The sequence below is a fragment of the Mus caroli genome, chromosome 4 (assembly GCF_900094665.2).
Source record: "Mus caroli chromosome 4, CAROLI_EIJ_v1.1, whole genome shotgun sequence".
Classification (NCBI taxonomy): domain Eukaryota; kingdom Metazoa; phylum Chordata; class Mammalia; order Rodentia; family Muridae; genus Mus; species Mus caroli.
Window position 1 is genome coordinate 141,684,418 of NC_034573.1, and position 26,923 is coordinate 141,711,340.

Below are 26,923 nucleotides of genomic sequence, written 5' to 3' on the forward strand. Positions count from 1 at the left end.
TGTAATTCTAGCACTCAGGAGGCTAAGGCAGGGCATGGGTACAAATATAACATCAGCTTGAATCAAGGAGCGAGATTTTATCCACTACCTTAAAAAAAAAAAGCAAAAAGCAAAAAGAACACAATTGTGGGTAGTTTTGTAGATGCTGTCCCTCACTGAAGAAATGAGTATCTTTGCTACCTTGAAGCAAGACACATGCACTACTTTCAAAGTAGCAAAAGCTAACTTTACAAGCTTGAGGCCTCTATAATCTTAGACTATGTGCTCCAAAGTTTTAAAAAAAAAAAAAAAATTGGGACTGGTGAGATGGCTCAGTGGTTAAAAGCACTGACCGCTCTTCCAGAGGTCTTGAGTTCAATTCCCAGCAACCACATGGTGGCTCAAAACCATCTGTGATGGGATCTGATGCCCTCTTCTGGTGTGTCTGAAGACAGCTGCAGTGTATTCATATATATAAAATAAATCTTTAAAAAAAAAATTTTTTTTTTTTGTTCAGTCTGCCAGGTTCAAATTCACAAATGTACAAAGCTGACTGAAATCACCAGCACTGCCCTACAAAGGTCATGCGACATTTCTGGATACTACCATGATCTGAACAAACACCACAGAGCAACTCACCAAATACTGAAGTCTCCCAAGCAGAGGCAGATGAATTTCCCACCAGCCCCGATACCCCAGGTCCTGTGGGTCCAGCCTGTCTTACATCTACACACATGTATTTCTCCCAGGCTAACTGACAGTTGTTTATAGATGGTATTGACAAGTTAAGTCAAATCAAGTTTTACCATCCTGAGATAAATAATACACTACATATGGCTCTTTCTGGGGAAGCCATACAGAAGGGATGGCAGAGGGGAAGTGACCCAGTGCTCAGCAATAGTAGGACAAGGCTTCTAAGCTCTGAGCTAAGCCTGTGAAATACAAGTCTTCAGGACTGGTGCTGCACAGCAGCAAATGAGGCATGAGTGGAGCAGTGTTGTATGGAACCGCCACACCTGCAATGATGCCTTCAACCCTGTGCCAGACTGAGTACATGAAACCTAGCAGCAGAGGCCCAAGAGGTCACAGTGAGATGCCGTGCACCCTACACAGGACTTCCCTGTACTGCTCTGGCTTCTTGTGATGGTCATGATGGAGGTCACTGGGAGGTCCTGAATAGTAGTAAGATCTAGACAGGTCTTTTCTGTTAGCTGATGTGGTTGTTGTGTGTGTTAAATCTGTACTTGATTAACCATTAAGGTCACAGGGACATAGCCGAGGCCTGCTGTGTGGCAGGCAGCATAAGTCACATCTCAACTCTGCACTGCTGTACCGCGGCAGCACCTAAAGCACCAGGACGCTGCTGCTCTACTTTAGCACTGTATTTAGCTGATGATCCTAAATAACCCTCTGTCAGCTTTTGTAACCCGGCACAGACCACACGCCTTGTGATCCACCAGCTGGCTGCGGTAATGCCCTTGACTGGAGGCTTAAAAGCTCTGGTCAGGACGTCCCTGTGATGTATTGTCTTTCCATATCAGACTGCAATGATTACCCCCAGAAGTGTCATCACATAAGAGTGCTACCAAAATTAGATTACGGCCAGCTAGTGAGACTCCCTCTCCCCTCTGGTACCACCATGGAGGCTGCTGCTCTTGCCTTTGTCTGCAGGATCGAGACGACACAGCTCTTAGGTTTACAGGATGCGGGGATAAGAACCATCTGCCTGGCCTGGTATTTCTTTAATTAAAACTTTAATTACAGATATATCTCTGCACAGATATGTGTAGTCTATCAGCTCCTATTCTTAATTACCTGCACTAATGAGAAATGAAGAGCTTGTATTCGCTGAGTGTCTACTATGTGCAGAAACGTGTGCCAGAGGCCTAAGGGGAGCCGGAGCCCAGCAGGCGAGATCCAGAGACAAGACTTGGGCCAGGAATTTCACCTGTTCCTCGACCTGTCCTCTTGGCAGCATCTCTAGAAAGATGAAGGAATAAGAAACAGAATCTGCACAGGAGAAAGAAAAGAACTGGAAGTAAGGAGTCAGCCACTCCCACAGGACTATGGCCATCATCTTCTGGTGGAGTCAGTAACTGGGGATGAGAACTACAAGATGCTGCTGTTTCCATGACATCCCCCTAAATCTGATGCCATCTTCTTTATCAACACCCTTCAGCTTAGGCAGAACTTCGTGGGGAATGACACAGAGCACTTACCACAGCCACAAGGGCAAAGGCCATCAGGAGGGCCTCCAAGGTCACTAGGTGGCACCTAGGCCAAATACTCAGATCTAGAGACTCACACAGAGCCACCACACTCCAGACCGAGGCCTCTGCTTCCCTCAGAATCATCCTAACCTTATGTCACTCACTCTTGTGGAGGGAAAGCAGGAGATTAATTACACTGACTATTCCACCAACTCTGCTGGAGGCAGGCAGTTAATGGCAAGCTTCGGTGCTGCCATGTTTGCTGCTCCACCCTAACAGGACTGGTGGGGCAGCAGAAGAGGCAGTGGGTGTGAAGGCCTTTCCCTCTCTGCAGCAGACTCCTCCTCATCATCATCAAGGGGTTCACCATGGATAATCAGCTCCCTTGCAGTTTAAAAGCTTACACAGCAGCTATACAGAAGCCCAAGGTAAGAAGCCACCAAAACAACACCAGCTTATCCTAGTGCCTAAGTGACACTGGTTGGTGACTTAAAGCATGATGTTTCTCAGCCTACTGAATAAAGCCATGTGGCAAATTACCAAAGTCCTCAAGATGAACGAAATCAGGATAGATGACCATAAACACAGCCTAACAATACTCAAGACTAATGAAGGGTGGCACCTACTCCTTTAAAAAAGATACCAAAACATACTTTTAAAAGTCCACTGGAACACCTACTATGTGCTGGGACCCCCTTGGAGGATTTGTAAATATATTACACTGTGATGACAGATACACTGTAAACATCAGGGATTTACTGGAGGGTGGGGGGAGACAGTGTAGAGCTATGGAGGAAGAAAGGAGAAAGGAAAACTAAATGTTGAAGACATGAGAGAAAAGAAAGGTGGCAGAACGAGGAAACAAGAATGGCCCTTGTGGTGCTTAGTTGTTTAATACAACCTAGCACCTAGGAGGACGGCCTTGACTGGAACTCTCTAGACCGGGTTGTCTCGTGAGCACACTGGTGGGTCAGGGACTGTCTTGATACCTTAATTAATATGAAAGACCCAGCCTGCAAGTGGGTAGCTCACTCCCTGACTCTTAAGTACCGGCTGAGCACTAGGTTCAGGGTGTGCTGCTCGCAGCTCTAGTGAGGACCTGATGTGACTAGCTGGCTCAAGCTCTGCTGGGACTTCCCCACAGTGCTGGACTACAGCTGCAAGTTTTAAGCTAGAATAAACACTTTCCCCCCAAGAGGATTTCTGTAAGTTTTTTGGTTTTATATCATAGCAACCGAAATGGAACCAGAGACCTCTAGTTCAGGAACCTCAGAACGTAAGCACAATGCTGGCTTCTGTGATGGCTTCTCACTCAGGGCTATTTCGAAGAGCAACGGCAGAGGCTTCAGGCACTGGCTAGTGTTCACTGAACATCTAAACCAGCAGAGAGAGCCATTTTAGTTTGCAGTGTAATCTGCTCTGGAAGGAACAGCACTGGCCCAGACATTCCAGACAGACACATTTCCATGTGTGCACATCATTTACCTGCTTTTCTCTTTCTTTATAAAGTAAACGTCCAGGATTTCTGATCAGTAGTTCCCAGCTAGGAAAGGATGAGAACAAGGGTAGACCATTTATCCAAGTTTTAACCAACTATGCAAGGGACTCTCAGCACACAGCCAGAATGAAAGGAGCCACTGTTTCCAGTGAAGCCTAACTAAGCTTAGGGCAGTTCTGTTACTGTCTGATGACTGAGGGGAGAGATGAGCCCAGCTGAGGCCCTGCAGCCAATACAGCAAAGCTGCCCTGTGCAAGGCAGCGAGCATCAGTGACGGCTGCTCTTGAGTGGCAGCTCTGGAGCACCAGGGCCATAAGCCTGGGAGTATGGAAACCTACCTGAGCACCAGCACAGTCCTGCAGGCCGCCTACCTCCTGGGTAAATGTGACAATTAAAATGTGTAGGCAGTACTGGGAAGAACATGTGATACAGATTCTTACACATGGTGGCAGGGAGGTCACTTCCCTTGACTTAAGAGGACACTGAAGACATATGCAGTTGAGAAAAACACTGGGCTGCTCAACACCCTGACTCCCAATATGCTGGCTGCAGGGCTTACCAAGGGAGAGTGAAGGGCAAGTCCAGCTAACCAGGCAAACAGTGATTGCCTCTTTACTCTTCTTTAATCTCCAAAGTCCAAAATAGGTAAATAAAAGAACCTTAAAAAAAAGTAACAGTAGTAGGTGAGGCCACTCCTGGTAGCTGGACTCTGAGAGATGAGGAAGTCGCGTAGCTCTGCCCCGAGCTTGCCTCTGTCCTTACTCACCATGTCTGTGGGTCTTCTTGGGACTGACGAGGGATGGGGGGAGGGCTGGGGCCCACAGCATGAACATCTGCCCTTAGCACTGCCCTACAGACCTCACACACTCCGGCTGCTAGAACTCACCATGATCCTGTGAGTGCGTGCTATCACTGTCACCCCATTAAAGAGGCAGTAAACTCAGGAATAGGGCGGCTATGTAATGTGCTGCAGTCAGAACACTTGCAAGAGGCCAAGGTGGGATTCGAACCTCAGCAGCCTGGCTCCACAGCCATGGTCCTGGCCCTTCACCACGGGGTTCACTACCACTGCCTCTTGGCACAGCCATAGGATGAGGTTCAGTTTCAAAAGCACCTTTCTTCTGAGTTCTCAGTGTTTCATTTATCCTCCCAACAACCCTAAAAAAGCAAGTAGGAGACATACAGCATCTGTATTTCATACACATTACAATGGGAGCAGCAAGAAAATGGCTTACAAACTCCTGCCTGCACAGCCAAGCTCCTAACTCACTGTTTTCAACCCAAACTCATGTCTTCTGAAGTCTTTGTGATGGAGTTTTTTAGCTCTGCGAACTGCCTTAACAGACACGTATAGCATGTCCAGGCCTTCAGAGTACAGAGCAGACTCTCACTCAGACACCGATCCTTGCAGTGAGCCACAATTACATAAACAATATCCATAGGGTTCACACCTGGTACAAGTCCTAAGTGCCAACCCAACATTATTTTGTTGAAACATAAGTTACTAGCTCTCTGAGACAAAAATAGGTTATCTTCAAAATGTACTAAGCTGTTAGCTTTAGAGAAAAATCTAATTTATTTAATCACAGTGACAGTGAAAACATTTCACTTCTGCATCTACTAATGTGTCCTCGCTCCTACTAGATTTATGAATAAAGTACGAGACTCTAGAGAGCCAACTCTGTCAACAGAGAGCTGGGACTCCCTTGGGTACCATCAGGCAGCTGAGAAGAGAGGGGGTGACAGCACCATCACCTGCCACTCTGAGTTCACCAACTCTTATATTAAGGGCATTGCTTTGCTGCTGAAGGACACGGCACCCAAAAAACAAAGGACACAACTAAGACAGGGCGGGGGGACTTTGGGGAGAAGAAAAATACCCCTGCTCAACTGTGCAGTGCACTATGATGAGAACTGTTTTAATCACAAGAAGAGCCAGGTTCAGTCCCCGACTCCCAGCACAGGCACAGTCCCAGGAGCCTTCATCTAGTTCTTAACTCTAGTGTTCTGCAATTCTGTGACAAGAAACCCGGCGGGCAGGCCAGAGGCAGTGTTGCAGGGATGTAGGTGTAACCTGCAAAAACAAGCTCAGAGGCTCGGAAAGGACTGAACTTCAATGCTCGTCTAGAACTGAAGTGCGTTCTGTGTTCATCTGTGTCCCTGGGCATGCTAAGAGATTACATCTGGGAGCAGTGTTTGATCAGTTCCAAGAATTAAGTATGATTTTGAAGCTTGTCCTGCTTTATTTTTTAGATAAATGCAAACAGGAAAACAAACAAACAAACAAACAAAAACAACCTATATTAACTTGAAAAATGGCATAAATCAACCTGGTATAGGGTCCACCAGAGCTGACCAGATTTCAGCAAAGACAAAAAACATTGTAGATCAGGTAAACCATTGATTTCCTTTATGTTTAAAAGAAATAGATTATTACAGAATGGGGAGAGGTGAAACTTAATGAGATAACTGTATTCTTCTATCCTTTTAATGACATAAGTTTAAACTTTTTCTCTCAGTAAAACTTGAGAACACAAAACATAATTCAAAATATGGCATTGAAGAAAACAATTGAAACTGCTGCTCTTTCTTAGGGGAAGGTGGCAACAGAGCCATGTGAGGATGTGAGGAGGAGTGTGGGTGAGGATAAATGTGAGTGTGCGTGTGCATGGGAGGGGTGGGATGGGAAGGGAGACTTCAGGCTCCTGAGCATGTATATGTGAGCGTCATGTAAGCATCAGCTAATTCATAGTTTTTGCAAAACATGGACAGAAAAGGAAATAACCCTACATGGGGAAATGTACTCATTAAACTTAAATTTTAAAAAGATGAAAACACAGATTACACTTTATTCTTAAAAATCAAAATGAATTTAAATACAGAAAATGAAGACAGCATTTTGCAACTTTATCACTCAAAAGAGAATCTCTACTTGAGGAAATCAGTGTGCTGCAATTGGAGAGATGAAATGTTACAGCTTGTACACCAAATTAAAAATGAAATTAAATTAAAAAATGAAATGGTTACCAAGGTAATGCAGGTCAGGGGATCAAAGGTGAAGGGTCACACATTATTAAAAAGAAATCCAAAAGGGCGGCTGCATCATGATCTCTGCAAAACAAAGGAGCTCCAGTAAGTACAAGCAGCATCTCCCAGACAACAAGCAAAGCTCACGCAGCTCTCCCTGAAACTCAACAGTCCTCCCTGATTCCATGGAGAGCCATTTTTATTCCGGTACAAAACCAAATTTTAATCATCTATTACCAACCAAAAAAAGAAAACAAATATTTGACCAATCATATTAAAGCCTCAAATGTTTCCAATTGGAAGTGGCTAGGAATGCTGGCATTTCATTCCAGTTGGAATCCAGACCCTGTTTTCTGGACATGACAATGCTTGGTAAGTTGCCAACATATCAGGAATCTAATTTGGTCACAGCATGGTGAGTTGATTTTCTTTCTTTCTTTTTTTCTTTCTTTTTTTTTTTTTTCCTTCTCCTCAAGGAATGAGTTCCAAAATTGAGTTTTTGCAAATTTCTCTCATTTGAAGTAGCTGCATAAAATTCCCATTATTGAAACATTTAGTATAACAATGTTCTAGAAGACAGCAATAAAGTGATACATGATAAAATAAACTGTATAACTATACCTATTAAGTCTGTTCCCACATTCAACTTTCACTGCACAAGGGAAAGGACATTTTAAGCAAAATAACAGCTTGCTATGTCTGTTGGAATCACACAGTTAACAGGAGCCTGACATGAGGAAGAACCAGGGAGTGAGGAGGGACCTGACAGGCTTCATTTCTCAACCAGTGTTATACTTACTCAGTTCCATTGACAAACTGATTCATGTTCCTACAAAGAACAGGAGAGCCGAGGCTTTGACATGTAACTACCACCTAGTTGTGGCAGTAGCTGACGGCCACAGCAAGCTAAGTGGTGACATCACAGTAAAGGCTCGCTCCCTTCCTGAAAACTGACCGCACAGACAATTGTCCTCACTGTCGTTACTTTGAAAACTAAGCCTGAGCAGGTTGTTTCCTCATTCGGGATCCAGGGTCTTATGCAGACCAGAGCGTGCCTAAGAAGCCCTGTGCACAGTAGCTGCCACCTGAGGCAGACAGAGCAACTAGCAGAGGGAACTTGGTGTGGTAAGCACTCCTGAGAATCCCATCTGACCAGCACTTCCACTCTCCCCCCACCTTAGTCTCATGCCATCACATCCAAAGCTTGAGTTAACCCCGTTGAACTCACCTCCCCATATCCTTATATTTTAAAACATAGACAACTGTCAAAAGGATTATTAAAAAGAATAAGATATTCCTTCTAGTGGCTTATGGCAGACAATAAAACGATCCTATGAATGCCAGTTTTTGCTTCCTCTGATTAGGTTTTGTTAAAATAACTGTAGATCGCATGCATGCACTGGATCCCAGTGTGTTAGTCAGTGCCATAAGGCCTCATCTCTAACACCACTGCTCTCCCTTAAGCTGCACAGCTATGAAAAGTAAACTAGCATTCCATTTGGAACACTCATCTCCCACAGCCTGGCACACACACATTTGCTGCTGGAAGGCATGCAGGCAACGTTGAACACTGCAGAAGGAATCAATACCCCATCAAAACAATGCACACGGTGCTTTAGTAGCATCATTATTGAGACCATTTCAGCATGTTTGTAACAAAAGGCAAAAAGCTAGCAGTGTGGCGTTAACTCGAGTTTTGTTTTCCTAGACTATTTTATATTAAAAAGAAGCACCAGGCCTGTTCAGATCAAGTACTGTATGTAACACATCCACTATTAAACATCTATTCATAACATCTTCTTGACAATGACTTCTAGATGCTTTTTAAAAGTCTTCTAAATCATTCTTAAAATTCCATACCTTACAGAAATAGCTCCCCAAATTTCTGCCTATTATTCATGAGTCCCAGCCAGAAGTGTTAGGCCAGACCACCCAAGGCCAATGTGACTTCCAAGTTGTCAGACGCTCCCTAGCACATCCTGACCTTCCATAGGAGTGGACTTGTGCTTCCTATCTAAACACATGGCAGTTCTGACAGCCTTTGAATGCAACTGTGCCCTTGGTGACAACAATCCAGATGGTTTTTTAAATAACAATCAATTAAAAAATGTTAACTAGTGTTTTCTGGTTTGGGAAGAAGGTAAGACTGAGGGAGTTTACTAAGATTCTAACAAGTACCTAATCAGCACTCAGGAAAGTAGAGTCCACACTAGCACTGCCAGCAAAGACTCAGCACTAGATCCAAGATGTGGAGAGCAGTGCTAAGACCACTGGACCTGCTGAGGCCAGCATGGGATACCCTCAAGTGGTGCTCCAGACAACAGGTCTGCTAAGGACCTACTTGACCCAACACCATTATTCTGGAACACAAGCTCTATAAGGTTCAGAGCTTGATAGCTGCACTCTTCATCTAAGGAGCTATGCTAGTCTACACTGGAGTTAATGTGTTTTCCCTTTGGAATTTTCTGCCTTTTAGAGTATTCCCAGGCCTCAGGCAGCAGTAGACTTCATAAACCAAAAATACCCATCTTCCTTTTCTCCTCCAGAATCCTTCCTTGCCTTCACTAAAGCCACAGTCAGCTAGTGATAAAGACCTCATCAAAGTAACAGAAAACAGACTTAGGAGATGCTACAGACTAGAACATACCCCCAGCTATGGAACCATGGGGAATTTTTCTATCAAGCCGGGACAGAGCTCTAGACCATCTCAGAGAAACTTTACAAAGCTACAGTTTGTCTCCTTCTACAACTAGTAAGAGAATTAAACAGTAAATGCTCAGAACCTCTGACCAGCCTCCAAAGCCTTCTGTGTGTCCTTGATCTAAATCTATCCTACTGCTAGCAGGATGCCCCAGGGACTCTCAGCCGACTGTCGGGGACATGCTTATGAGCAAATTCAATTCCTTTTCTCTACAAATCTATGAGCAAGAGGAATCTATGAGAAGCTCACTTCTCAGAGCAAAGTCCTGATGAAGGAAAGAAGTGTTGCCATGTTTCCCTTAGACGTTAACTTCTGAAGTAACAAACACAGAAGAACTGGGAAGAAATGTACAATAAAGAACTCAAGAAATTCAGAGTGAGGGAGAGTATGAGAGGACTGAAGAAGCCCATGGAAATAGAACCCTAGACATTTTTCTGGTTCTTTGCAAAGTGGCTATTGACTCTGTTGTGTAATGCTTTCTGCAGCAGACATGAAGTTCAGCAAGCACTTGAACTATAGGTGTAGAGTGTACTATCGTGACTGTAGTAAGTACTGTGGCTGTAGGTGTAGAGTGTAAAGAGACAATCAGCAAAAAGCTGATTAAGGTGATAGGGCAAATTTTATTGTTTTTAATCTATAACTATAAATACATAAATCCCTGTGCAATTGCGTAGCATCAAAGGTACCTGAGTTATATCCAGCTTTCCAGTTAAAGCAGAGGCTACAATTCTGTTATTAGTTCATGATATGGACTATGTTAGTTTGCCCTGCATGGTAGAAACGGAACCCACTACAAACACCAGAAAGATAAATGGTTGGCTTCTGTGTCTGCAGTCCCCATGTTCATAGGCCCTGTGTCTGCAGTCCCCACATTCACAGGCCCTGTGTCTGCAGTCCCCATGTTCATAGGCCCTGTGTTAGATCCAACACATGGTATAGATAGCCTCCTTTCCTTTGTCAAACATCACCATTTCTTCTGGTTTTCCAAGTTTTCAAAGCACCAATCTTCGGTTTCATGTCTCTAAGATGAGCTAAGATGTCTATTTTCTCCAAACCTTTCTATGAATGATAGAACACTCTACACCTACAGCCACAGTACTTACTACAATCATGATAGCACACTCTATAACTACAGCCACCGTATTCTTACTATAGTCTTTTTCTCCCTATGTAGCTCTGGCTAGTCTGGAACTCATATACAGACCAGGCTAGCTGTCTATGCCTCCCAAGTCCTGGGATTAAAAATGTCTGCTACCACACTCAGCCCCACTATATTCCTTTGTGGGAGGTACAGTAGCACATACCTGTAACCCCAAAATTAAGCAGGTTTGTGGCAAGAGGATTTAGAGATATGGGACAGGATGGACTATGCAAGAAGTTAAGAAAAAGGCAGTCAAGAGTAAAAGGATGATTTAGAGGGAGGCAGAAGAAACAATCTAAGACATTTACCTTGAACAATAAATGTAACCATTCTCTCTGCTGGTTTAGACTTGTTCACAGAGGATAAAGACAATTGGGGTCGGAACTGTGAGAGGAACCAGAGGACTTCTGCGAGACAGCCGTGCCCATGGCACTGAGGCTGTTCATGGCAGCATGTACTGTACAGTTATCACACACAGAGGCGCACACACACACGCACACACGCCCACCACTGTACACATGGTACACATAGTAGCACATGGTCTCACGTGCAAGAACTAAACAAGTCAACCTCAAAAAGTTAACACAGAGCCCTGCAGTGGTGGCGAACACCTTTAATCCCAGCACTCGGGAGGCAGAGGCAGGCAGGTTTCTGAGTTTGAGGCCAGCCTGGTCTACAGAGTGAGTTCCAGGACAGCCAGGAATATACAGAGAAACCCTGTCTCCAAAAACCAAATTAAAAAAAAAAAAAGTTAGCATAGAAGAATAGTGGTTATCAGAATCCATTTTAGTTGGGAGCCAAAAATAAAATATGGTGCAGGGAAAGGGGGACAATGTGCATTCATCACTCTGAGACAGGCTCTTGTATCTCACGATGGCCCAGGCTGGTCTCAAACTCATGATAATCCTACTACTTCAGCCTCCCCATATACTGGAATGTTATAGACATGAGCTTGGCTAGAAGGAGTAACTTCTAATGTTCTGTAACAGAGGAGTAAATGGTGAACGACAATTATATATTTCAAAATAACTAGAAAAGATTCTGAATAATCTCAATACACGCACACACACACCCTCGAGTTAACAGATATGCCAATCAATATTTCTTATTTCGTACACTGAATAAGTATATTAAAACACTCTAATACATCCCATAAATATGTAATTACTATGTTTCAATAAAAAAAAATAGAAAGGCTGGGGAGATGGTCCATGGACAAAGCACTTCTCATACAAGTGTAAGAATCAAATTTGGGAGCCCCAGGACCTGTGTAAATATGCAAGTGGTTGCACCCATCTGTAATTCTACAAGATATGGTGCAGAAACAAGAAAACCTCCAGAGGCTCACCAGCTAGCCAGCTGTAGAAGCAGTGAGCAAAAAATCTTGCATCAAACAGCGTGGAAGTTAAAGATGACACCTAACGCTGCCCTCTGATCTACACACATGTGCTTGAACACTGTCCTTCCCAAAAGACACATCAAACACAATAACTAATTTGATCAATCAATATAGCTGTAGTAAGTTGTTAATACACTTGTCTAACATGTACCAGACCTTGGGTTTGATCCCAGAAGCACATAACCAGGGTGCAGTGGGATATGTCTGCGATCCCTGCAGAGGACACACAGAAGGATCAGATCAGATACTCCAGACCATCCTCAGCTACGTTGTACAAAATCCAGGTTAACAGGGCTATATGAGACTGTCTAAATGAACAGCTATTTTAAAGAGAGAATTATTTCCCATATGCCACTTCCTCAATAAAGAAAGTGGTATGTGGATGAGGATGCTTAGCGGGAGCACAGGCACGGATGTAGCCTCATACTCACTCTAGGAACCAGGCCATGCCAAGACTGCCCATGCAGAGAAAGTCAACAGACTTCTGGAGAGGCTCTGGAAGCTACTACTCCTGAGCTCTTTGCTGCCTGTCTATTGCCACTTCCTGTTCATGAATAAGGACACACACAGATGCTGTATACTTAAATTTTCTTCATCTTGGTTACCCATACTGGCTGCATACCTGAAATTATCCCATTACCAAAATCGATTGGCCTACTACCTTTATAAAATTGAGTAACCCTTGGTATAGTCAAGACCCACTCCTTTCTAGAGTTATCCCCGTGGTAAGGGTTGGCAAAATGCACAAGTTCCTCCAAATATAAATGTAAAAAAAGTAAATAGAAAAGAAAACAAATTCACCACTGCCGGCTTCATCAAATTCCTTGTTTGCAGATTTCTTAACAACATACACCAGTGCTTACCTATATTTTCGGACTGGGTGAGATGCTGGCATCTAAACCATCCATCACACCTAAACAGTATCTCAAGCTCCAACAGCAGGAGACTGCAATTCTAGACACCAAATAAATGACTAAGGAGCCTGCCTTCCTGGCAAGGCTTGGGTGAGTCTGGGCAGTCCACAACCCTTCCTCTGGAATGGACCCAGGGAGGCTGGACCTACTGGCCTCCTGAGGTAACGAGCCATTAAGTGGCAAAGCTGCTAAAATGCTAAGTTTAAAAGAATTCAAGGATGGAGAGAGAGCTTCTTAAGTGAAATGCTTGTCATTCAAGCATGAAGACCTGTGTTCAGATGGCAAGAAACCATGTAAAGTAGGTGTGGAAGCACACATCTGTAATCCCAGGTATGAGAGCACACGTCTGTAATCCCAGTGCTCTAAAAGCAAGACAGAAGAGACAGGACACACTCCAGGAGCTTAGCAACACAGAGACAGGGCAGGAGTCATCCACATACTCTAAATACTTGCTGGTGCCACAAACTTGTTTTTGTTTTTTTAAAAGAAAGAAAATGCAAACACAGCATATTAGTGGTTTCTCTCTACCAAGACTCAAAGCTCTTAGGTACCTAAAAATGCCTTCAGTTTTTAAAAGCTCAAGAGGATGGTGTCTGAAGTGGAGTGGAGGGGGAATGGCAGAGTAGAAGACAGACACTGAGAAGGAAAAGCAACAAAGCTTACTTTCTGACAATAGTACATGGAAACCTATGACTGTAGAAGCCTCCTCAGATCTAACTACAACCATACATACAAAGAGTTGAAATGGAGTTGTCTTACAATGGGCCAACAACACCCTTACTAGATACTAGAGGCTAATTTAAAAAAACTAAACAAACAAACAAACAAACAAACAAACCAGCTCCAGGAACAGGTTACTTTTGGGGAAGCTGGAGGTCAGTGAGATCCCCCAAAGAACCCCACGCATTACAGGCTATTCCCAATGCTACTGGGTTACCTTCCAGAACTTGCTAATTTCCAGACCGTATAAATGAAAACACCACATACTGATCACATAAAAAGAGGTATCAATCTAGTACCAACATGGAAGCACCATCTCTCCTGGCTAATTAACTTCCATAGCGCTGGACGGTGCGATGCACGCTACCAGAGATGAAAGGTCATCTAGCTTACTCAGCTGTGACCCCTGCAAGCTGCAAGACAGACAGCCTGGTAAGGCGTGGACACTATCATGAGGCCCGAAAACCTTTGGCTACACAGATTACGGATACCAGGAGGGAACCCACTATTACTCTATGAAATAAAGATGGTGTTAAACCAGCTCCTAGTGAGTTAACATTATACCCATAGACCCAAGTCATTCTCAATCTTCATGAGAGATACTTCTATATATGTAAGTGATGATCAACATAGAGACCCACAACTGGCCATGGTGCAGAAAATCAGAGACTGCAGAGTAGTCAGCCCTAAATGGACATATATATGCACTCCCTCCTCCAAAGGCCCAGAAATCACTGAGTACGAGGGGGCAGAAGGAATTTAGTCAGAGGCAGAGGCAGGGATGGCTACAAGGGAAACAGCAGGGCACCTGCTCCTATGAACTCACAGCAGTTGTCACAACATGTGTAAGACCTAAGCAAGCCAAAGCTACACTGAATCCCAGCATGGAGAGAGGAGTAGGACATGAAGTTTCATCCTTTGCTGGGAAGTTACTGGCAAGTTAGCTGCTGGGAGAGGAAGGGTCCATTTTCTCTACAATCATGGCCCCTGACAAGTTGACAATATGCAACACATCGAGAATATTTGGGCAATACAAACTGATAGCGGGGCCAGGGGCGGGGGCGGGGGCAGAGGATGACAAAAACACCCAATTCCTCCTGGATCATTTTCTCAAATAAAGTTGATTTAGAAAGCAAGGGTAGATCTGGGAAGAACTGGAGGAAGTAAGGTGACTGATCAAATTCTCAAAGAATATTTTTTTAAGTCTTTAAAGCACAAAGAACAATACTGCAAAGGTGGGGTGGCCAGCTATACAACTTAAGGATTCTCTTCAATGCAGAGGTGAACCAGGAAAGTCTGCCGTTTCTTCCTTTTATGACCTTGGGGTATTACTTCATTTTCAACTATGCCTTTTATTCTTCATTTATAACATGAAAATATTATCCCTGTATCACAAGGTTGCTGTGAGAAGTAGCTGAAGTGATAAAAGCACTATCAGCACCCAAGCGGAGGACAGTGAATGTTAGCTCTGTGGCAGCATGACACAGCTGCCCTGTAACACCTTACTCAAGCAAAGGACAGTATACATTAGCTCTGTTCCAGCATGACACAGCTGGCCTTCTAATATCTTCTTGTCTGACTCCCCAGCTTAAAAGGGGCATACTCATTGGGGGGTAGAGGATACAGATTCAAGATGGTAAATCTTAAAGTTGGAATTCAGGGTACATAGCTAAAATTCTAAAGGGCTGGTCTGTGGGGGTTTCCTCCATGCCCAACTGATTCACACACACTCCACAGACCACACTCTGCACAGGGTACTGCAGTGCAGAGGCTCCCAATTCTGTACTCAGTAAGGAAATGAGTGAAGCATCAAGAAGGCTGAGTGCACACTTCTTGACCCGACACTCATCCTCTCACTGCTCCTTATAGAGTACATAGGATAGGGAGCAGGCTTCTTTCTAGCCATGGATATGGATGGATGGATGGATGGATGGATGGATGGATATATTCACATCCAAGAACTTGTTTATTAGCTAAAAGTAAAGAGTGTTTGTTTTTGACAATAATTAACCCAATGGGCAAACATTTATCAAGCACGCCAACCTTGGGGCAGACCTCAGGAGCGGGTAACAAGGGTAGATACAGAGAAAGGAGCAAAAGTACTAGTTTGATCTACCATAGTGATCCAGAAACAACTCAGACCAAGATCAGGAAATTTCAGACAGCATGGGTATACTGAAAAGATGTAGGATACTATACAAACTCCCAGCAAGGGCATCTCATTGACCCTGCAGGGGAACTAGAGATCTGAGGGAAACCAAGTGGGGAGAGTGAACACCAATCCAAGCAAGAAAGGACTGTAGAAGAGCTAGCGTAGAGGTAGCCAGCAGCCAGGCCTCAGTCCTGTGCAGGGTACAAAGTCCTGAGGAAAAAGCATTTCTAAAGACTACTCTGGATGGAGACCAAATTAAAGGCTATGCTACAGGAGACATGGGTTCTGAAGAACCCCAAGACAGCCTAGGGCTCAAGGACCTTTTCCGTCTGAAGGGAGTGGGTGGGCATAAAGAATAGAAAGAGCCAGGAAAACGTGGGCAATATGCAATGCAGAACAAAAGAAGGGCAAAGTGTTCAGAATGACCCTCAATGGAAAGAAAACGGTGGCCATTGCTAGGACAGATCTGGCTGACACTAATAGCAGCAGTTAATGGCTCAGGCTGAGAACAGGTACCGCTGACCTAATTTGTCAAGGATGGTTCTTTTCTTCTCAACCATCCATAACCCCCATCTAGTCATGAGGAACGTCAACACCACAGACCCAAACCTGACAACATCACACAAAATATTTCTCCTGTCAAGGTCAACACCACCAAGACAAAAAGGTGACAAATGGATGAAGTCTAAGGAGAGACGACAACTAGATAGTGTGGCATATCAGACTGGGTCCTGGAACAGCAAAGTGGGAGGACAGAGGGTGAAGGAAGTGTGTAGCACAGGTTTTGATGGCCAGCAATTCACTGGGGACCACTGAGCCAGCACATAATAACCAGAGCCAGATGCAGGGCAGAGCTCAGTACACTGCACAACTCTCCTAACATGAAAGACTTGCCTTAAATCTGACCCTGAGATTTGACTAGAGCTGGAGGCTGAGGGTCTTTTCTGAACAGGACTTGGGAGGAAACTGCTAGCTCTACTTCAACAACTAAGCAGGAGTCTCCACCACAATTCCAGAGGAGACCTCAGGGAGGTAGCTCTGCTGTAGATCTATCTCAGTAAAGTCCTTGGCAAGCTGGGATTATGCAAGGCAATAAGGAGTGTCAGAAGAAGAAAGGGAGCTCCCAGTAGGTAGGTGTATCACCAGCACAGCACTATAGAAGAGGAGGGGGAAGAGAGAGGAAGGAAGGAAGGAAGGAAGGAAGGAAGGAAGGAAGGAAGGAAGGAAGGAAGGTAGGTCAGTCGGTTGGTACAGACTTCCAGCTGTAACAGGAGTGAGCTCTGGGAACTCAGTGCACATCCTGCTGATACCAGCTAACAATACTACACTGCTTATTTAAAGTTGCTAAAAGTCACCTCCCCAACAGACATGCAGGCATGTCCAGCACACACTCACTGTGCTCATTGTTATACATTGTACACACACTGAGCCGTCAAACCTTGGCCTGCCATGCGCACAGTATTACCAATTATATATCACACAGTGTGTCACACCCTTTAAATCAGTGTCACTCATACAACCTATGTTCTTGGCCTCTTTATGATCCCTTTTTTAAATCAAAGGTAACTTATTTACATAAAATGAAACTAGCCTACTTGATAAAATCTCCTTGGCTCTCTTTTTTGGGGTGGAGGGAGGCAGCAAGTAATGTTGACATTTAATAGTACCAGACAAAAGGCATACAGTCAAGACCTGAGAAAATTCCATCTTTAAATCCAGGAAGAAGAGAGTAAGAGGAGCATCCAGCAAAGAACAGAAAAGGGCAAACCATCCAAGAGCTGGGAGGGCTGTGTGAGCACTGTGCTTTGTTCCTGGTATGGAACTCGGCTGCTGCTCTTGGAGTTAAGATGGTGTTGGTGGCAATACTGTTGACCTGAGACCTGTGGTGAGTTTATTGTTGTTACAGTTGCTGAGACCCAAGTTTGCTACATAGCCCATGTTGGCCTAGAACTCACAGCAATCCTCCTACCTCCAACTCCTCAGGGACTGGGCTCACAGGTGTAAATCACATGCCTGGCTTGTTAGAACTCTGGATCACTAATGATCCAAGAAAGAGGGTGCTACAGAATAACGGAAGCTAGGTGCAAACTGAAATGCTTGAATTACAAATGAAAAATGAGAAGTGAGCGGAGCCAGAAGTCTGGATCTCAAATTTGCAAACCCATGTTCATTGCAGCATTATAAAAACCATACAGAGGCACCATGCGTTATCTACATAATAGAATGCCACTCGGTTTTAAAAAGGAGTCTGGAGAGATGCCTCAGAAGTTAAGAGCACAAATTGTTCTTGTAGAAGACCCAAGTCAGGTCCCAGAACCCTGTACAGCAGCTTACAACCACCTCTAAGTCCAGCTGGATGGGGGCTCATGCTCTCTTCTGGCCTCTGCAGGCTCCTGCGCTCATGTGCACAAACCCATAGTCACATAGTTCAAAATAAATACACAATTAAAAAATAAAAGTACATCTTTAAAGTCAGAAGGGAAAGAGATGCTAACATATGCTACAAGGCAGAGAAACTTTGAGAGCATTATACTAGTCACACACAAAAAGATAACACTGCCTGATTCCCTTTACAAGGTCACTGGAACAGCAAATGCACAGATGACAGAATGGAAGGTGTCAGGGACAGGACAGGATGTGTGCTGAGGACAGAGTTTCAGTTTCTAAAGTTGGATGATGATGGTGGTTGCACAATAAAAATGAACTTTGAAATACTGTACTGTACACAGGAACAGGTAAGACACTACATTTTCTGTTGTGTAAATGTAAAGACACCTGTCTGTCTGAGCACCAGAACAGCTCTCAGGTCATCATGACCATCTCTGTACAACAGAACTCGGAGCAGGAGTACATGGACGAGAGCATGGTTTAAGCAGAGAGACTGTGGGTGCTGGTGCCTCCCTCACACCCTCACGAGGAACCAGGCAGCCAGACTAGACCAAGGACATTCCTTCAGCCGTCACAAGACCTAACAATCTTTGTGATATGCAAGATGTGAGAGGCAATGAAGCGATGGCTATAGAAACAAAGACAGAAACTACCCAGTCCTCTCATGAGTGCCAAGACCCACTTTAAATTCAGTTTTCCTCAACAATACAGTTTCTAAGATCATTTGAGCTCATTTACTAGAACTCAGAACTCATTCAAAAAAATGAATATACACTGTAAAGCTATGTTCTCTTTTTGACAGGTATCTAAGTAGAGTGGCCAGTAATTTTCTATGTTAGAATAAAGGGGAGGGTCACTATGTAAGGCAAGAAAACCGTGACAGCATCATGAAGCTCAGAGTGTACAGATCACAGATGACAGTCCACACAGAGCCCAGGGCTGCACAGAAGCACAGGCAACTGCAGCATTTCAAGTCGCCTGGGAAAAGTCAACACCTCAGCACAGTAGTAGTCTGGGAGGAAAATGAAATCACAACGCTGCCTCACCCTGCTCATGTGGCTTCTCAAGAGCTTAGCTACATTAAACACCTAAGGAGACAACAGAAGAGAGGCTCTGCAGAGATGACCCAATCACATTACAAGGCAGTCCTTCTGTTAGCTTCCAAAGTCAGAAAGAGCCAATGTTAGTGTACACTGTTCACAGGGCTGGCACCCAGCACGTTCAGAAAGCTAACAATTAACTACAAGTGCTTTGCGCAAGAAAAACTATACATGTTTGCGTGTATGTGTGTGTGTGTGTATGTATATGTATATGTGTGTGTGTGCATGTGTATGTATATGTATGTGTGTGTGTGTGTGTGTGTGTGTGTGTGTGTGTGTGTATCTTAAAGAAAAACACTTAGAAAGCAAGGACAGTGGAAGAAAAATGAAGAGCCAACTTCAGGGAAAAAATATCAAGTTACACAAGCAGTTCCAAAATGCTAAGTCACAAGAACATAAAAACAAATGAAATTTAAAGGAAGCAAGGAGTCAGGCATAGTGGCACATATCTATAATTCCAGCTCTTGGGAAGCTGAGGCAGGAGGTTGTGAGCTCAGGCCAGCCTGAGCTACACCAGGGACCCTGTCTCCTACTAACAAAGGAAGTAGGAGTCACTCACCAACAGACTGCAGGACTCCTGAGGGAGAGCACGGCTGTGCGTGAGGACACATGGAACCTGAACCCTCACATCTGACTCCTGAGAGTTAAATTTTTACATGGCAAATATTTATCCTCTGACAAGCACATCTGTCCTAAGAACATAACTACAGAAGTATGCAAAAATATGTGAACCAGAATGTTAAGTGTGCTATTTTAAAAAGGCTCAGCTATATTAAACATCTAAGGGTAAAAACCCAAACCAACATGATGTAAGAACAAAATAGAGATTGCTAAGTTTTTGTGGACATTCTTGTTCTGCAATTATGCATATTTATAACCACACATATGTAGAAACATGGAAAATGGCCATAATGTTCTGTGTTATAAGGAGAAACCAGTCAAGGGGTGTGTGTGTGTGTGTGTGTGTGTGTGTGTGTGTGTGTGTGTGTACAAACTTGTGTGCCACAGGAGCACACAGGACTTACTCAAGCATCACTTAAATCCCCAAAAGGGCATTACTATGGCTTAGATAAGTTTTAAACTATCCCCCCAAAAGCTCTATATCACAAGTCTGGCTCTCAGGGGTAAAGGTGTGTAACCTCTGTGAGGTGGAACCTAGAACAAAGTCCTTGGATTAGAGCAGACAGGTCCCTGGAGCAACAATCAGCATACCTATAAAGAGACCCTGGTGGGTTCTTGGACTAGCTCAGCCTCTCTGACTTATTTGGAGACCCAGTTTCTCCCTCCACATGTACTCCTGAAATCAACCATCAGACTCTCACCAGAGGCTAAGCCAGGAAGCCACCTGATCTTAAACTGTTAGCCTCCCAAACTGTAAGTTAAAGAACTCTTACTGTAAAGTTCCTAGCCTTAGGCATTTTACTACAGTAACAAAAAGTTAGAATAAACAGTCCCAAAATCAAATTTCACACAATGGCCTAGGAAGTGCAATCATCCAAGAGAGTGTCAATTTGTGAGTCTCCACATCTTTGTGCACCAGGATTTTTTAATGATGATTTACTTCCACCTCCAATTAATCACATATAAGAGTGGTCTTACATAATGAAATGTAATAAAGCAGTCTCAGGAAGTAAAGAGAAAATGTGTGGCAAAGAACAGACTGATCCATGTGTTCCCTTTTACACAACATGGAGTCTTTCAAATATCAGGTCTTCTTAGCTAAGACTTACTAGTCCTTACATGAACACCAAAATCTCCCAGCCTAGAGAGTATCGTGCATGAGCAGCCAGAAGCAGACTGTCTCAGGCTACAGCCAAGTCACGTGGTGCATTGTGCAAGCTGCACATGAAGAGCATTGGCGAATAAAAGACAATCCTCCTCAAGCTTGCCTAAAGTCAAAAGAATTATGGCCTCCAATGCACTCAAGCCAAGAGCACCATAGGCTCAGCTCAGCAATGGCCTACAAAGATACACACTACAGAAACAGATTATTAACTGATCCAAAGACAGACGTCAATATATAGCCACCACAGTTCAAAAGCAGCTTAAAACAGTTTAATTGCCACAAAATAAGCACAACATGTATGCACACACACACACACACACACACAAAGCAGAATAATGTTATAGGCAACACAGGGTATAAAGATCCTTAATATGTAAAAGCAGTTTCATTTTTAGATTACTGAAAAGCCACCTCTCTGTTAGGCAAGGTCTTCAAGGAGCACTAGATAGAATGAGAGATCTGGACATTTCACTAGAGTGCCTAACAGAAGATAAAACCAGGGCCATGAAATAAGAATGCCTGAAACCGCCCGCCGGGAGTGATGGCGCACGCCTTTAATCCCAGCACTGGGGGAGGCAGAGGCAAGCGGATTTCTAAGTTCGAGGCCAGCCTGAGTGCCAGGACAGCCAGGACTACACAGAGAAACCCTGTCTCGAAAAACCAAAAAAAAGAAAAAGAAAAAGAAGAATACCTGAAACCCAAAGCACATATGGATGCTTAGATCCATCCAAGCAAACAGAGTTACACTTCTTCTAAGTTTATTTACACTGCTGTGTGTATATGGGGGGTGGGAGGGGAGATAACAATGTGGGGTTGGTTCTCACCTTCCTCCTTTATGGGGTCCTGGGATTGAACTCTCTCATGAGGCTCACACGCAAGGGTTTTAACCTGCTGACACATCTTGCTGGCTCCTGGCCATCAGTACTAGTATCCCTACAACAGCATGCTCATTCACAATCGTCCTTTCTTCCCTCTACACCTCCTTAACTATTTCCTGGGACCAAGTATCACTGATTGTTCCCATAACTGTCTACAGAGAACTAACACACACTAGGCTCTACTGAGCCCTGGAGACAGTGACTATGACCCCGGCCTGATATGTCTCCCATGCTACTCAGGCTGCTGAGTTCACCTCCTCAAAATACTGAACAGGTTATCTATTGTCTGTTTTGCCCTTCAGAAATGAGTTTGTGGCTTGTATATCACAAAGGTTCAGAATAATACCTAGCCTACAAGGTTCAAATATTTGCTCAGCCAATGAATGTCCTCTTTTCTGGTTGGTTACATCTATTTGTACAAGAAAACACAGGCTTTGTCCCATAGGCCCTGTGGAAGTACCTTGGCCTGCACTCTTGTCATTTCCTTGCCTCTAGCTCCCTTTGTAACTGGTTCAGTTTTATTTGCTCTTCAGCTCCAAATCCAAATTCCTTCTCCTCTTCTTCCTTTTTTTTTTAAATTTTTAAAGTTTTTGGCTTGAACAAGTAACTTACAGTCACTACAGAAGGTCACTGAAAACCCAGCATCACTCTCTAAAATGACTGAAGTCAAAACTTGGAACATCAACAGCTCCCTCCCTTCCAAGGCGCCATACTTCTCCTACTTCAGGGCTACAGGAATCTATATCTAAATCCTATCCCCAGTTGAATCCAGTTATGCCTAGCTTCAATGCTGACATCTTGGTACCAGCATGCCAGTTTTCCCTAGATCCCTGCAAATGTATTCCAGCCTCTGGAAGCCAGCCAAGTGGTAGTGAAGCACCTACAGCAGAGTGCAAAGCTCTACCTCTCCATCGTGAGGTCCTGCTGTAGGACATCCCATTCCTCCAGTAGCCTAAGGCCAGGAGCTGCTGACCATTCCGCCACAGTTCAACTCGGTTCTATTTTCTAACGTCCCATGCTCCCTTCTTGCCCACATGGGACAAGCTCTCCCACACTGTAGGCCTGCCTCCCCACAAGCTTCCTCTATCTGGATCAGTCATCTCACAGAGCTAATGCCTCACAGCTTCAATGGCTTCGCATCCCTTTGAGTGGCTTTCTAAATACATGTCTTCCCTCTGATGACCCCTCAGTGATGACTCTATCTTATCAGACATATACCTCCCAGAGACTAGTCAATACTGGTCAAGTTACTGGCTAGCCCGTGTTAGCAGGCTTCATTCACCTCTACAGTTATATTCAGCGTCTGCTCTGTGGTCTGCTCTTGGATGCCTAGTCTGGCACATGAAGAGCATGTTACTGAATTAATACATAATGTCTAGGATCAGCACAGTCCTATCTGCCCCTTGTACCCTCTTGCCATCTTGATAGGTCTAGCCTTCTGAGGGTTCATGCTTAGTGAGTTGCTCTCCAACATCCAAGCTCCTACAGCAGGTGCAGCCACTCTGCCTTGTGGCTTGGAGATTGTACCACATGGCTGGCAATTCTCAGCAGCATGTGTCTAGGGACATCTTTGCCATACAATAAACACGAGGCCTGCTCTCTGGGTATGATCAGAATCTCTACAGGGCCCGTCAGCTTTCACGCATGTACTACTCCTCCTATTCTCCAGTCAGCTTCACTTATAACGAGGCACTCCTTGACACTTCAGTCCCTCGTTTATAGTTAGTAATCCTTCATACTAAACTCTTCTTTAAAATTATTAGTTCTTCTTCCTTGGCTGGATCCAGACTGACAGGAATCAGAAATTGTATGCAGTGCAAGACTGGATCACATTTTGCTTTATCCCAAGTAACCAATTAACCAAACATTGTGGCCTCCCTTCCCCCCAGCCTGGAACCTGCCTGCTCAAGGGTGGAGCTACCGGCTCATTCGTCCTGCCACGCCCACTGCTGGAACCTGCCTCTGCTGCCTGGAGTCACACACGTGTTTGTCCTGCTACTGGACCCTGAGTTACTTGGCGGGAAATTGGGTTCCCTCCCCCTTCCTTTATAAACTGAGTGTCTGGAAATATTAAATTGAGTCTTGATCAGAGTCTTGTCTTGACTCCATTGTTTCTTCCGCCCCGTCTAGATTCCTCTCTTTGCAGGGAACTGCCATTCTCAGTGAACCGTTCGTGTTGTGGACCGCGGGCGGGCCGCAACAATTCTTTTTGATTATTTACTCACAAATTTACTTATTTGTTTATTTTTGCAATTCTAAAGATCAAGCCTAAGCCTTATACATGCTAGACAAGGTTCCACACATGAGCTACATCACCAACCCAACACCATTTACTGCAGTGTGTTCTTTCTCTGCTGCACTGCAGGACACCCGTGTGATCAGTCCAGTTTCTGTGGAGGTGTGTGGATCTCTTTAGAGATCACTTTGTCCAGTGGACTACTGTTCTCCTTACTAGGTCATATTTTCACTAGTTTATAGCAAGTCTTGCTATTCTGAAGCATAAGTCTATATACTTTGTTCTTCATAAGCTCAGCCTACCCTTTTCTATCTCCACACACATTTTAACATCCATTTGTCAATTTCAACCACTCCATTGTCCCCCGAAAAGTCTGATGGCATTGCCTGATACTATGTCAAATGCATAGAGTTTGCAAACAGTCAACATCTTTAAAAAGTGCATTTTCTAGTTAATAAATACGGTACATCCTGCTGTTTGCTTCTCTGGCATGGATTGTACTGCTTCAAATTTTCTTCTAAATAATATGCTTTTCTACTATGGCAAATAGCCGGCGTTACTACACTTTCTGTTGGTTATCTGTGTAGAACTACAGTTGTAACTGGAACTAATTAGTAATAATTACTTATTACTAGTGTTATAAAGATAGTGGTATATATTCAAACAGACATGCTCCTTCTATTTCAATTTCTAAACTCTTCTCTTCTGGTTCTGAACTCAGGGAAACATCAGTAACACATAAACAGATGTGCATGCTGCCGATGAGTAACGTGTGCCCTCACCAGGCTGGAGAGGACAGTGCCACTCTCACCAGTAACCTGGCACTGCTGGACAGCTTCTCTCAGGTAGCTCTGTATGTGTTCACACTATCACAATTGTGGGATTTACTCTATTAGAGTAGTGATCTAGACCAATCAATTTTTTGAATAATGAATCTGTCTCTTAGTAAATCTGATATTTTAACTTTAGTGTCTTGAATTTTTCAAGTTCAAATTAATGTTCTTTATGCACCTGAGAACAATATACAGCCAATGCCTGTGAGGAGCAACATATTTATTCATGTTCCACTGAGCTGCATTTTTAGCATTTGTTCTTTTCAATGCACCACTTCCCGGTTCCACTGTATCTAATCTGCTGATAAACCCATTCACTGAGACCTAGTTAGTCACAAACCTTCGTTATCTAACTCAGAACCTCTGCATCCTTACAGACTCAGTCACTACCCAGTAACAGACTTCCATTTATCTATAAAGGTTCTCATTTGTCCCCTCTTTTAAACCATGGTTTTGCTGAGCAGAACTGTCCCATGGCAGTTTACCTGCTCTGTAACAATTTGAACCTCCATTCCACTGTCTTCTGACCACCCGCCTCTGTAAAGTTTTCTACAAGTCCACCAGGAACAAGGACCCAAGCACTTGGCCTTCCACCAGCAAAACAAAACCCGCCCCATTCCCATTCTTTTGTTTAAACTCTGCAGGTTTCCCTTCTGGCATTTTATCAATTTTTTGGAAGCAAGAGGAAACAAGAACATCTTCAGGCCAGTGAAATGGCTCAGCAGGTTATCCTGCAAGCATCACAGCCTGAGGAGATCCCTGGAATCCATGAGGTAGAGGAAGTGAACCAACTTGCTAAAAGTGTCTCTCTAACCCCTGCCCACACGCACACACCAACTTGCTAAAAGTGTCTAACCACACACACACACAACTTGTTAAGAGTGTCTAACCACACACCACACACACACCAACTTGCTAAAAGTGTCTCTCTAACCACACACACACATAAACAATTCTCAATATTCAATGAGTCTTTCCTTTCTTTGCACTATGAGATAAAAAAGAAATAGTAACCCTCTTCCAAGTATGTACCAAAATCTTCTCTCCAGTTACATTTAAATTTTATGGACTTTTTATAGCACATAGAAAACCTAAATTTACATGTAGTCAAATTGATTTTTTTTGCTAGTCAAATTGATCAGCTTTTTCTTTCTGGTTCTAGCATCATGACTAGAATGGCCTTTAGCATGTCAGCAACATGTAAATATTGACTCATTTTCTCCTAGTATTTTTAGCACTCTAACTTTTACATTTAATTTTTAAGATTTATCTTGTCATAAGATATGAAACAATGACTTAATAGTTTTAAGGGATAAACCAACTGTTCTAAATTCAATTAAATAACTTTTCAGCCCTTCCTCAAGATAGTACTGATATCATACACAAAATTTAAAAATATATGTTCAGTATAAATGGATCCTGCAAGCCCAGCACCACCCATCAATCCTGCACACTCTCCCTGCTTCTCCAGCCTCCCTCGGTGGTAAGTAGGGACTTAGAGGCTGCTTTTGCTAACAGCACTATTTCTTGGCCTGGGCACAACCACAGGATAAAAGCAGGGCATCTATCTCTGCCTTTGCCTTGCTCTGGGTCAGAATGCTACTCAACTCTTCAGCAGACACACTGATCACTTGAGAAACGCTTGTCTAAAGATGGCAGTCATCCTCACCAAGGCTTGGTGCACAAAGGTATGAGAAAGGGTTTCTAAGGTTTGAAGAGATACAATGCTCAAAAACCAGCCGTGTAATCCTGTGGGGGGGGGGGTGTACAATCAGTTGAAATTCCCCCAACAGCAGTAACCCACGGGCCGAGCGGGCCAGAGTTTGATCACGACAGCCTGACTGAAAGCATGTTTCTCACTCCCACCTCCACAGCTTCCCTAGGTAAACCTCAAGATCTAGTGAGTCCCAAAAGACAAGGACGGCTGAGGATGCTCAACGCTCAATGTTCATTCCTCTGCT

At 43.9% G+C, this 26,923-nt stretch overlaps 1 protein-coding gene across 2 annotated transcripts in view; it reads right to left on the bottom strand.

Annotated features, from left to right (window-relative positions):
- Positions 1–470: 470 nt before the first annotated feature.
- Positions 471–26,923, bottom strand: part of LOC115029042 (calmodulin-binding transcription activator 1-like) — a 78,317-nt gene continuing 51,864 nt past the window's right edge. Inside the window, exons 4-5 of one of the 2 annotated variants that reach the window (XR_003836492.1) lie at positions 6,715–6,798; positions 471–4,845 (exon numbers count right to left, since the gene is read on the bottom strand). Coding sequence is in view for 1 of the 2 variants with exons in the window: in XM_021159546.1 (XP_021015205.1) it covers positions 6,790–6,798 (9 nt within the window). In the remaining variant the exon portion in view is untranslated. Of the gene's footprint in view, positions 4,846–6,516; positions 6,799–26,923 lie in introns of those variants that run through there. The other variant, XM_021159546.1, reaches the window with a different exon arrangement.